The sequence below is a fragment of the Taudactylus pleione genome, unplaced genomic scaffold (assembly GCF_031769625.1).
Source record: "Taudactylus pleione unplaced genomic scaffold, aTauple2 ptg000239l, whole genome shotgun sequence".
Taxonomy (NCBI): domain Eukaryota; kingdom Metazoa; phylum Chordata; class Amphibia; order Anura; family Myobatrachidae; genus Taudactylus; species Taudactylus pleione.
In genome coordinates, this window is record NW_028284641.1 from 452,418 (window position 1) to 465,536 (window position 13,119).

Genomic DNA, 13,119 nt, shown 5'->3' on the forward strand with positions numbered 1-13,119 from the left:
AAAACACTTGTAGGATGGTGTCAGTGTGCCATCTATGACATAAAGGCGGCCTACAGCATCTGCTGTCATACATGCCCAGATCATAACACTTGTAGGATGGTGTCAGTGTGCCATCTATGACATAAAGGCGGCCTACAGCATCTGCTGTCATACATGCCCAGATCATAACACTTGTAGGATGGTGTCAGTGTGCCATCTATGACATAAAGGCGGCCTACAGCATCTGCTGTCATACATGCCCAGATCAAAACACTTGTAGGATGGTGTCAGTGTGCCATCTATGACATAAAGGCGGCCTACAGCATCTGCTGTCATACATGCCCAGATCATAACACTTGTAGGATGGTGTCAGTGTGCCATCTATGACATAAAGGCGGCCTACAGCATCTGCTGTCATACATGCCCAGATCATAACACTTGTAGGATGGTGTCAGTGTGCCATCTATGACATAAAGGCGGCCATCAGGAACACTGTGTATCAAGCTTAACATTGTTATGTACTAAAGGTCTCCACTTACCCAGAAGCCACGCATCACCAGCTTGTAGGTTGGTTAATTTCTGCCATATCCCTGATTGCCGGATGACGAAGGAGTCATGTGCACTTCCTGGTAATTTAGCATTCAGGGACAGGATCTGGAGGGAGGCATCACATACCACCATTACATTCAGGGAGTGATAGTGTTTCCTGTTTCTAAATATTGCCTCCAGCCGTGCTGGAGGCTGAAGTGGTATGTGAGTACCATCCACAACCCCTATGATGTGTGGGAAGCCAGCTATTTGGTAAAAATTGGCCTTGGCCACACTAAGGGCACCCATATCCAAAGGCATTTTAATAAAATGATGGAGGTGCTTGAAAAGTGCCTCCATCACTGCCCTCAGGATCCGGGAAAAGGAGGATTGGGAGATGCCCGCCACTATTCCCACCGTTGTTTGAAACGATCCTGAGGCACAGAAATGTAACACCGCCATAAATTGCGTCAGTGGTGGTATTGCTCTTGGACTGTCAATTTGCCGCTCAAGATCACTTTCTATTAATGAGAGAGTGTCTATGATGATTTTGGGAGGTAGACGGTAGCGTCTTAAAACCTCATCATCGGGCATTCCAAAAAGGGTGACACGTATTCGAAATATCTGGGGCCTTGCATGCCTACGATGCCTACGCCTGGGACGAGATTGAGGTTGGTCGGCTTCCGGGAGCAGGGCCAGAACAATTCGACCCAGATCTACCTGAAATTCAAAGTTTACAATGTAAGGCTTTTGAGCCACCCCAAAAGTAACATAAAACAACTTAGCTTTATGATACCATCCATAGCTGCTTACATGCCGGGGTATTGTCATGATACGTCAAAACTGTAAACAAGCCAAAAATTATACATCAAAAATTTACAGGGTGAATTTATGTTTGTCAAATTGGTGCAAGCCAAAACATAAAATAGGCGAAACACACATTTGGGCATCGATCAAAACGACATTGCACACCGTACGTCAAATAGGGGTCAAATGTAAGCCAAAAATGGAAAAGGGAAAACAAAAACTGGTTTACATGATGAATAAGCATCCCAAAATGCGCTAATTAGTTTGCAAATGCAAGTCACTAGACCAACAGTGAAAAATGCGCTAATTAGTTCGCAAATGCAAGAAAAATAATGGACTTACCAAGAGCTAATATAAAAGATTTCCCTCAAAAAGGTCCGCAAGCCAAAAAAATCTAAAAAAGATGAAATTAGTGTTAAGCTGAAAATATTAAATTAAAAACAAGAAGTAGACACCAATTGGCCACAAGTTAGACTTCACCAAACTTACCAAATCAGGAAACGAGGCCCAAAAAAACCAACAAAAATGCGAACGGATAAAAAAATAAACTGTAGCAAACCCAAAAAATGCCCAAATCCGCCAAATCCTCCAACCGTAAACCACAAACTCCAACCAACTTAACCGCCAATAATCCAACAACGCAACCTCGAATACACACACACCAAGCCATAAATATTGTTTATTTTCCCGCACAAATTAAGGATGAATCATAGGGACGCACAATCAATGATGCGGCCGCAAACTAAGGACGCATGTATAAATACGTCACAAAATCACATAGAATTTCTGGATGATTTCATTCTGGAAGCAGAGACATGGCTTCAGACCAGGGAAACAATGGGCAAAATTCCGGCGGTAAGGCCTTCATGCATTTTGTCTCAATGGTTATTTTCAAACATAATATTGTGCAAGTTGTGAAGTGGCTAAATCAGCATATTTACCCAAATAGGTGAGGAGGATGACATGGAAGAGGCTGCTGGGCCCAGTATTCCGGCCAAAGCTGCCAAAAAAAAAAGGCAGCCACAATTCACAAGAAATGAGATGGAGGTTTTGCTCCAGAAGTGTGTGGACATCCTGCCCCAGGCAGACAGGAATATGAGCCAAAGCCAGAAGGGGAGAATGTGGGAGGAGGTCGCCGTTGCTGTCAATAGGGTGGGTGATTATGTCCGTCTAGCCCGGGATGTCAAAAGGCGGTAAGTAAACACTTTCCCACCCTATAAACAAACCCCATTTTAAACAAAAGGATAATGGTTCCAATTTCATTCCACAGATGGGGCGACTTCAAATATCGTCTCAAGCAAAAACTTGCCGACAGGGCTAGGCATGCAAGGGGGACAGGTGGGGGTCCCACCCCTGTGTCATTGGAGTTGACAGACTTAGAAGAGCTGGCACAGGGGTGTGTGCAGCCTGTGGAGGTGTTTGGCGTGTCCAACATGGATACGGACATGCCAGACTTTGCGGCTCCTCATGTTGGCCCAGGTAAGTATTGTGATGTCACCAACTCTGAAATGCTATTGTGCCAATATGTATATTCTAATGTGACTCTTTTCTCATTTTTCCAACAGAGACAGAGGCGGATGAGTCTGCTCCAGAGGGGAGCCTTGGCTGCAGAATTTCTGCTGGCTCTGCAGGGGAGGAACCAGTACATCCGGCTGAGGACCCTGCAGAAGCCAGTCCAGGGCGTGCCCCCTCGCAGGCAGTGGGCCTCCTCACAGAACTCAATTTAAAATCGGATTTCCATACGGAGATTCTGCAGAGGATGGACGCCAGTCTGATACGGGTGGCTGAGGCCCTGGAGCAAAATGCTGCGGCCAATGTGACCATTGGTCAGGCCCTGGCGGAAAATACCAGGGCCAACATCCGCATCGCCGATGCCCTGGAGCAGCTCGTTCGCCAGCACATGGTGGAGCCGACCTCCCTTCCTGCCGGAACATCAGGATCCTCCACCTCTGGCACAACATCAGCCAATCCTCCAAATGTGCCTAGCCCTGTGCCTAGTCCAGAGGCCACAACATCTGCCTCTGGACAGGCCAGCCCGATGGCATCCCGGACCCGGTCTGGCGCCCACCCTCCCCCATCCAAACGGGCGAAAAAACGGTGACAGCAATGGCGACTTTTCCCACACTCCTTCTGTGGCTCATATTCCTTTCTGGTCAAAACTTCCCTCTCCTTTCTTGTGAAATGTTTTTAATTTATTTTTGTACGTTTATGTTATCAGTTATTGATTATTTATTTTTGTGAAAAAGTATCTTTGCCAGAAAAAAAGGCAACCAAATATTAGGCCAATTGGTTTGTGTTTAAACAATAAATTTATGATAAAAATCTGACATTGTATTGTGACATTATTGTACAAATGGGTTACATTTAATCCTGGCCCTAAAGGCAAAAACTGACAAAAAAAACAATTTCATTTTTTTTAAAAAAAGGCCTCTTGAAGGAACGTTTAAAAATTCACATAACGATGCAAATTCCACAGTAAAACAAAAAAGGGGAGCTAATTAAAACATGATGACATTATTGTTACAATAGGCCATAAACAACAAATTGAGGCCAAAATAAAACCCAAAAAATGTACGCAAATTGATTGTGTAATCCTGACATTAGCAGGTATGATTTCCACCTGCGTACGCTTTTGTGCTATCCCAATAAACTGCTTTCCAAACACATACCAAGCCGGTTTTCAATACAACACTAATTGCTTTTGTGACCACCCGCGATTAATCGCTGCAACATCGTGGAGTCCCGGGACGGAGGAGAAGGCCATCGCCAATGTGGTCGAGTAATCCAGACCCTAAGCTGTGCGAGCATTTTGAAGGGAAAGAGGATGTTCCAGTGACGTATGAGACGGTCCGAACACATTTGACGTTCGCATCTGCTAATGTATGTACGCCCAAAAAACGCCTCGCCACGCCTGCGTTTTTCCATCTCCACCCCCGTCAACACCCAAAAACGCCCTGTTCTGTCAATCACATTTGACATGTCACTTCCTGTACGCTATTTTAGGAACGAGAGAAAAAAAGCTCGCAATCTGCCGTACGCACATGCGCAGTGTAACACCGACGCATGCGCGGTTAGTCAACATCGGAACGCAACGAGCGTACTGTTGTTAACGTGCGGCTCTGAATGAGGGCCTGTGTTTCCTGATGGCGTAAACAAAACTTTCGTACTTCTGATGTCACATTCCCACCAACTTCTCCCGCAATTGCTGCATACTTAAGATCATTTTCACGTAACACCACAATCCTGGATCACGTCGCTGTGCTGCAGTCTTGAAAAATAAAGGACACCCAACGTAATACTGATAGGACAGTAACATCATAAGTACACAGGGATTTTCACCCTAATAGAGGTATTCAATATGGAGCGAAAACTTCGTTTTTGTGATGTTTTCGCACCAATGACGTAATTTTCGGAGGTTTTGGTTTTACACCGTATTCAATTTCAAAGACTTTTCGCAGGTTCGAAAAAGTCTTTGAAAAAAAATGGGGATAACTTTTCACCACTGAATAGGTGGCGAAAAAAAGTGCAGAATTGGGGTTTAGGGGTGCAGGCTTAAAAAAAATAGCCTGCACCCCTGGGAATGACATTTTAAAAATAACTGTCAAAAAAAGTTTAACAAAAAAAAAATATAGGGACACCCCAAAAAATGTATTTAATAATTGGGGTGAAAAAAAAAAAATTGAGAAAAAAGTGTTTAACAATAGGGAAATAGGTTCAGGGCTATTCTGCAAGTATGCGGCAGGTGTATTCTAGAATAGGCTATTAGCGGCAGGTGTATTCTAGAATAGGCTATTAGCGGCAGGTGTATTCTAGAATAGGCTATTAGCGGCAGGTGTATTCTAGAATAGGCTATTAGCGGCAGGTGTATTCTAGAATAGGCTATTAGCGGCAGGTGTATTCTAGAATAGGCTATTAGCGGCAGGTGTATTCTAGAATAGGCTATTAGCGGCAGGTGTATTCTAGAATAGGCTATTAGCGGCAGGTGTATTCTAGAATAGGCTATTAGCGGCAGGTGTATTCTTGAATAGGCTATTAGCGGCAGGTGTATTCTAGAATATATTAATAGCGGCAGGTGTATTATAGAATAGGCTATTAGCGGCAGGTGTATTCTAGAATATATTAATAGCGGCAGGTGTATTCTAGAATAGGCTATTAGCGGCAGGTGTATTCTAGAATAGGCTATTAGCGGCAGGTGTATTCTAGAATAGGCTATTAGCGGCAGGTGTATTCTAGAATAGATTAATAGCGGCAGGTGTATTCTAGAATAGACTATTAGCAGCAGGTGTATTCTAGAATAGGCTATTAGCGGCAGGTGTATTCTAGAATAGGCTATTGGCTGCAGGTGTATTCTAGAATAGGCTATTAGCGGCAGGTGTATTCTAGAATAGGCTATTAGCGGCAGGTGTATTCTAGAATAGGCTATTAGCGGCAGGTGTATTCTAGAATAGGTTATTAGCGGCAGTTGTATTCTAGAATAGGCTATTAGCGGCAGGTGTATTCTAGAATAGGTTATTAGCGGCAGATGTATTCTAGAATAGGCTATTAGCGGCAGGTGTATTCTAGAATATATTAATAGCGGCAGGTGTATTCTAGAATAGGCTATTAGCGGCAGGTGTATTCTAGAATATATTAATAGCGGCAGGTGTATTCTAGAATAGGCTATTAGCGGCAGGTGTATTCTAGAATAGGCTATTAGCGGCAGGTGTATTCTAGAATAGGCTATTAGCGGCAGGTGTATTCTAGAATAGGCTATTAGCGGCAGGTGTATTCTAGAATAGACTATTAGCGGCAGGTGTATTCTAGAATAGGCTATTAGCGGCAGGTGTATTCTAGAATAGGCTATTAGCGGCAGGTGTATTCTAGAATAGGTTATTAGCGGCAGTTGTATTCTAGAATAGGCTATTAGCGGCAGGTGTATTCTAGAATAGGCTATTAGCGGCAGGTGTATTCTAGAATAGGCTATTGGCTGCAGGTGTATTCTAGAATAGGCTATTAGCGGCAGGTGTATTCTAGAATAGACTATTAGCGGCAGGCGTATTCTAGAATAGATTATTAGTGGCAGGTGTATTCTAGAATAGGCTATTAGGTGCAGGTGTATTCTAGAATAGGCTATTAGCGGCAGGTGTATTCTAGAATAGGCTATTGGCTGCAGGTGTATTCTAGAATAGGCTATTGGCTGCAGGTGTATTCTAGAATAGGCTATTAGTGGCAGGTGTATTCTAGAATAGGCTATTGGCTGCAGGTGTATTCTAGAATAGGCTATTAGCGGCAGGCGTATTCTAGAATAGATTATTAGTGGCAGGTGTATTCTAGAATAGGCTATTGGCTGCAGGTGTATTCTAGAATAGGTTATTAGCAGCAGGTGTATTCTAGAATAGGCTATTAGCAGCAGGTGTATTCTAGAATAGGCTATTAGCGGCAGGTGTATTCTAGAATAGGCTATTGGCTGCAGGTGTATTCTAGAATAGGCTATTAGCGGCAGGTGTATTCTAGAATAGGCTACTAGCGGCAGGTGTATTCTAGAATAGGCTATTAGCGGCAGGTGTATTCTAGAATAGGTTATTAGCGGCAGATGTATTCTAGAATAGATTATTAGCGGCAGGTGTATTCTAGAATAGGTTATTAGCGGCAGGTGTATTCTAGAATAGATTAATAGCGGCAGGTGTATTCTAGAATAGGCTATTAGTGGCAGGTGTATTCTAGAATAGGCTATTAGCGGCAGGCGTATTCTAGAATAGATTATTAGTGGCAGGTGTATTCTAGAATAGGCTATTGGCTGCAGGTGTATTCTAGAATAGATTATTAGCGGCAGGTGTATTCTAGAATAGGCTATTAGCGGCAGGTGTATTCTAGAATAGGCTATTAGCGGCAGGTGCATATTTGCATAATTTTTTAAAACTTACTTTAGGGACATAATAATATGCTAGTACCTATTTTCATGTACCCCAAATTTGATGGGACCACTTAAAAAACGAAAAAAATAACCTAAGTGCTCTTCTGCATCACTTCTTCAATGTCGGGAAAAAACACCTGCTGCGGCTATTTATTTCCCCGACTTTCATTTGCAGGCTAAAACGGGGGTACCCATAGTGTTCCCCCATGTTTTTACAACTTTACGCAGATCCCACTTTGCACCTTCCCGTTTTCGTAGGTTTCATGTTGAATACGGGGATAAAGCGGACGCGCGCCCGATACTTTATCTCAGGAAAATCTCCGATGTGGTGCGAAAGTCCAGCACGGACTCTTCGCTCCCATATTGAATACCCCTCTTAGTGTTGTTTTGACTGCATAACTTCCCTTGTAATGCAAATATTTGACCTCTGTTTATTGTGTTGAATTCAGCATTACATTTCCTTTCATTTGATATATGAATCATTGCACTGCGTGACGTGTAACAGTTTATAAGCATTCCAAGGTGAAAAACATTCAAATTTCAAAACGTGTCCGCAATTTTGGCCACCAGTGTATGTCTATTATTGGGGACATTGCTTATTAATCCTTATTGTTACCTCTTGCAGGAATACGTGAGGAAGACCGTGGTGGACGATTTTCAGGACGACTATGTGGTGGATCTTGAGCAAGTAGTGGAAGGGTGTGTATTAGGCCTCAGCCCTGTGATAGTCATTAGGTGCATATACAGAACATACCCCCGGGTACATCATATCCAGTCTCCTGGCACTATGAGGGGGTGTATTAGGCCTCACCCCTGTGAGAGCCATTAGGTGCATATACAGAACACCCCCCCGGGTACATCGTATACAGTCTCCTGGCACTATGAGGGGGGTGTATTAGGCCTCAGCCCTGTGATAGTCATTAGGTGCATATACAGAACATACCCCCGGGTACATCATATCCAGTCTCCTGGCACTATGAGGGGGTGTATTAGGCCTCACCCCTGTGAGAGCCATTAGGTGCATATACAGAACACCCCCCCGGGTACATCGTATACAGTCTCCTGGCACTATGAGGGGGGTGTATTAGGCCTCAGCCCTGTGATAGTCATTAGGTGCATATACAGAACATACCCCCGGGTACATCGTATCCAGTCTCCTGGCACTATGAGGGGGTGTATTAGGCCTCACCCCTGTGAGAGCCATTAGGTGCATATACAGAACACCCCCCCGGGTACATCGTATACAGTCTCCTGGCACTATGAGGGGGTGTATTAGGCCTCACCCCTGTGATAGTCATTAGGCGCATATACAGAACACACCCCCGGGTACATCATATCCAGTCTCCTGGCACTATGAGGGGGTGTATTAGGCCTCACCCCTGTGAGAGCCATTAGGTGCATATACAGAACACCCCCCCAAGTACATCGTATACAGTCTCCTGGCACTATGAGGGGTGTATTAGGCCTCAGCCCTGTGAGAGTCATTAGGTGCATATACAGAAAACACCCCCGGGTACATCATATCCAGTCTCCTGGCACTATGAGGGGGTGTATTAGGCCTCACCCCTGTGAGAGCCATTAGGTGCATATACAGAACACCCCCCCGGGTACATCGTATACAGTCTCCTGGCACTATGAGGGGTGTGTATTAGGCCTCAGCCCTGTGATAGTCATTAGGCGCATATACAGAACACACCTCCGGGTACATCATATCCAGTCTCCTGGCACTATGAGGGGGTGTATTAGGCCTCACCCCTGTGAGAGCCATTAGGTGCATATACAGAACACCCCCCCGAGTACATCGTATACAGTCTCCTGGCACTATGAGGGGTGTATTAGGCCTCAGCCCTGTGAGAGTCATTAGGCGCATATACAGAACACCCCCCTGGGTACATCGTATCCAGTCTCCTGGCACTATGAGGGGTGTGTATTAGGCCTCAGCCCTGTGAGAGTCATTAGGTGCATATACAGAAAACACCCCCGGGTACATCATATCCAGTCTCCTGGCACTATGAGGGGGTGTATTAGGCCTCACCCCTGTGAGAGCCATTAGGTGCATATACAGAACACCCCCCCGGGTACATCGTATACAGTCTCCTGGCACTATGAGGGGTGTGTATTAGGCCTCAGCCCTGTGATAGTCATTAGGCGCATATACAGAACACACCTCCGGGTACATCATATCCAGTCTCCTGGCACTATGAGGGGGTGTATTAGGCCTCACCCCTGTGAGAGCCATTAGGTGCATATACAGAACACCCCCCCGGGTACATCGTATACAGTCTCCTGGCACTATGAGGGGTGTGTATTAGGCCTCAGCCCTGTGAGAGTCATTAGACGCATATACAGAACACACCCCCGGGTACATCATATCCAGTCTCCTGGCACTATGAGGGTGTGTATTAGGCCTCAGCCCTGTGAGGGTCATTAGGCGCATATACAGAACACACCCCCCGGGTACATCATATCCAGTCTCCTGGCACTATGAGGGGGTGTATTAGGCCTCAGCCCTGTGAGGGTCATTAGGCGCATATACAGAACACCCCCCCGGGTACATCATATCCAGTCTCCTGGCACTATGAGGGGGGTGTATTAGGCCTCAGCCCTGTGAGAGTCATTAGGCGCATATACAGAACACACCCCCGGGTACATCATATCCAGTCTCCTGGCACTATGAGGTGTGTGTAGTAGGCCTCAGCCCTGTGAGAGTCATTAGGCGCATATACAGAACACCCCCCGGGTACATCATATCCAGTCTCCTGGCACTATGAGGGGGTGTATTAGGCCTCAGCCCTGTGAGGGTCATTAGGCGCATATACAGAACACCCCCCCGGGTACATCGTATCCAGTCTCCTGGCACTATGAGGGGGTGTATTAGGCCTCAGCCCTGTGAGAGTCATTAGGCGCATATACAGAACACACCCCCGGGTACATCGTATCCAGTCTCCTGGCACTATAAGGGGTGAATTAGGCCTCAGCCCTGTGAGAGTCATTAGGCGCATATACAGAACACACCCCCGGGTACATCGTATCCAGTCTCCTGGCACTATAAGGGGTGTATTAGGCCTCAGCCCTGTGAGAGTCATTAGGCGCATATACAGAACTCCCCCCGGGTACATCATATACAGTCTCCTGGCACTATGAGGGGTGTGTATTAGGCCTCAGCCCTGTGAGAGTCATTAGGCGCATATACAGAACACCCCCCCGGGTACATCATATCCAGTCTCCTGGCACTATGAGGGGGGTATATTAGGCCTTAGCCCTGTGAGAGTCATTAGGCGCATATACAGAACACACCCCCGGTTACATCATATCCAGTCTCCTGGCACTATGAGGGGGGTGTATTAGGCCTCCGCCCTGTGAGAGCCTTTAGGCGCATATACAGAACACCCCCCGGGTATATCGTATCCAATTTCCTGGCACTATGAGGGGTGTATTAGGCCTCAGCCCTGTGAGAGTCATTAGGCGCATATACAGAACACCCCCCCGGGTACATCATATCCAGTCTCCTGGCACTATGAGGGGGGTGTATTAGGCCTCACCCCTGTGAGAGTCATTAGGCGCATATACAGAACACCCCCCCGGGTACATCATATCCAGTCTCCTGGCACTATGAGGTGGGTGTATTAGGCCTCAGCCCTGTGAGAGTCATTAGGCGCATATACAGAACACCCCCCGTGTACATCATATCCAGTCTCCTGGCACTATGAGGGGGGTGTATTAGGCCTCAGCCCTGTGAGAGTCATTAGGCGCATATACAGAACACCCCCCCGGGTACATCGTATACAGTCTCCTGGCACTATGAGGGGGTGTATTAGGCCTCAGCCCTGTGAGAGTCATTAGGCGTATATACAGAACATACCCCCGGGTACATCATATCCTGTCTCCTGGCACTATGAGGGGTGTATTAGGCCTCAGCCCTGTGAGAGTCATTAGGTGCATATACAGAACACACCCCCGGGTACATCATATCCAGTCTCCTGGCACTATGAGGGGGTGTATTAGGCCTCACCCCTGTGAGAGCCATTAGGTGCATATACAGAACACCCCCCCGGGTACATCATATCCAGTCTCCTGGCACTATGAGGGGGGTGTATTAGGCCTCACCCCTGTGATAGTCATTAGGCGCATATACAGAACACCCCCCCGGGTACATCATATCCAGTCTCCTGGCACTATGAGGGGGTGTATTAGGCCTCACCCCTGTGAGAGCCATTAGGTGCATATACAGAACACCCCCCCGGGTACATCATATCCAGTCTCCTGGCACTATGAGGGGTGTATTAGGCCTCAGCCCTGTGAGAGTCATTAGGTGCATATACAGAACACACCCCCGGGTACATCTTATCCTGTCTCCTGGCACTATGAGGGGTGTATTAGGCCTCAGCCCTGTGAGAGTCATTAGGCGCATATACAGAACACACCCTCGGGTACATCATATCCAGTCTCCTGGCACTATGAGGGGTGTGTATTAGGCTTCAGCCCTGTGAGGGTCATTAGGCGCATGTACAGAACACCCCCCCGGGTACATCGTATCCAGTCTCCTGGCACTATAAGGGGTGTATTAGGCCTCAGCCCTGTGAGAGCCATTAGGCGCATATACAGAACACCCCCCGGGTACATCATATCCTGTCTCCTGGCACTATGAGGGGGTGTATTAGGCCTCAGCCCTGTGAGAGCCATTAGGCGCATATACAGAACACACCCCCGGGTACATCATATACAGTCTCCTGGCACTATGAGGGGTGTATTAGGCCTCAGCCCTGTGAGAGTCATTAGGCGCATATACAGAACACACCCCCGGGTACATCATATCCAGTCTCCTGGCACTATGAGGGGTGTATTAGGCCTCAGCCCTGTGAGAGTCATTAGGCGCATATACAGAACACACCCCCGGGTACATCATATCCAGTCTCCTGGCACTATGAGGGGGGTGTATTAGGCCTCAGCCCTGTGAGAGTCATTAGGCGCATATACAGAACACACCCCCGGGTACATCATATACAGTCTCCTGGCACTATGAGGGGTGTATTAGGCCTCAGCCCTGTGATAGTCATTAGGCGCATATACAGAACACACCCCCGGGTACATCATATCCATTCTCCTGGCACTATGAGGGGGTGTATTAGGCCTCAGCCTTGTGAGGGTCATTAGGCGCATATACAGAACACCCCCCCGGGTACATCATATCCCGTCTCCTGGCACTATGAGGGGGTGTATTAGGCCTCAGCCTTGTGAGGGTCATTAGGCGCATATACAGAACACCCCCCCGGGTACATCATATCCAGTCTCCTGGCACTATGAGGGGGGTATATTAGGCCTCAGCCCTGTGAGGGTCATTAGGCGCATATACAGAACACCCCCCCCGGGTACATCGTATACAGTCTCCTGGCACTATGAGGGGGGTGTATTAGGCCTCAGCCCTGTGAGAGTCATTAGTTGCATATACAGAACACTCCCCCGGGTACATCATATCCAGTCTCCTGGCACTATGAGGGGGGTGTATTAGGCCTCAGCCCTGTGAGAGCCATTATGTGCATATACAGAACACCCCCCCCGGGTACATCGTATACAGTCTCCTGGCACTATGAGGGGGGTGTATTAGGCCTCAGCCCTGTGAGAGTCATTAGGCGCATATACAGAACACACCACCGGGTACATCATATCCAGTCTCCTGGTACTATGAGGGGTGTATTAGGCCTCAGCCCTGTGAGAGCCATTAGGTGCATATACAGAACACCCCCCTGGGTACATCATATACAGTCTCCTGGCACTATGAGGGGTGTATTAGGCCTCAGCCCTGTGAGAGCCATTAGGCGCATATACAGAACACACCCCCGGGTACATCGTATCCAGTCTCCTTGCACTATGAGGGGGTGTATTACGCCTCACCCCTGTGAGGGTCATTAGGC

At 47.1% G+C, this 13,119-nt stretch overlaps 1 protein-coding gene across 3 annotated transcripts in view; it reads left to right on the top strand.

Moving 5' to 3' along the window:
* The window catches only part of FANCD2 (FA complementation group D2), a 251,017-nt gene that overhangs the window by 80,726 nt on the left and 157,172 nt on the right, over positions 1-13,119 (top strand). For all 3 annotated transcript variants that reach the window (XM_088479530.1, XM_088479531.1, XM_088479532.1), the window contains exon 22: positions 7,833-7,906. In XM_088479530.1, coding sequence (XP_088335656.1) covers positions 7,833-7,906 — 74 coding nt within the window. The remainder of the gene's footprint in view (positions 1-7,832; positions 7,907-13,119) is intronic.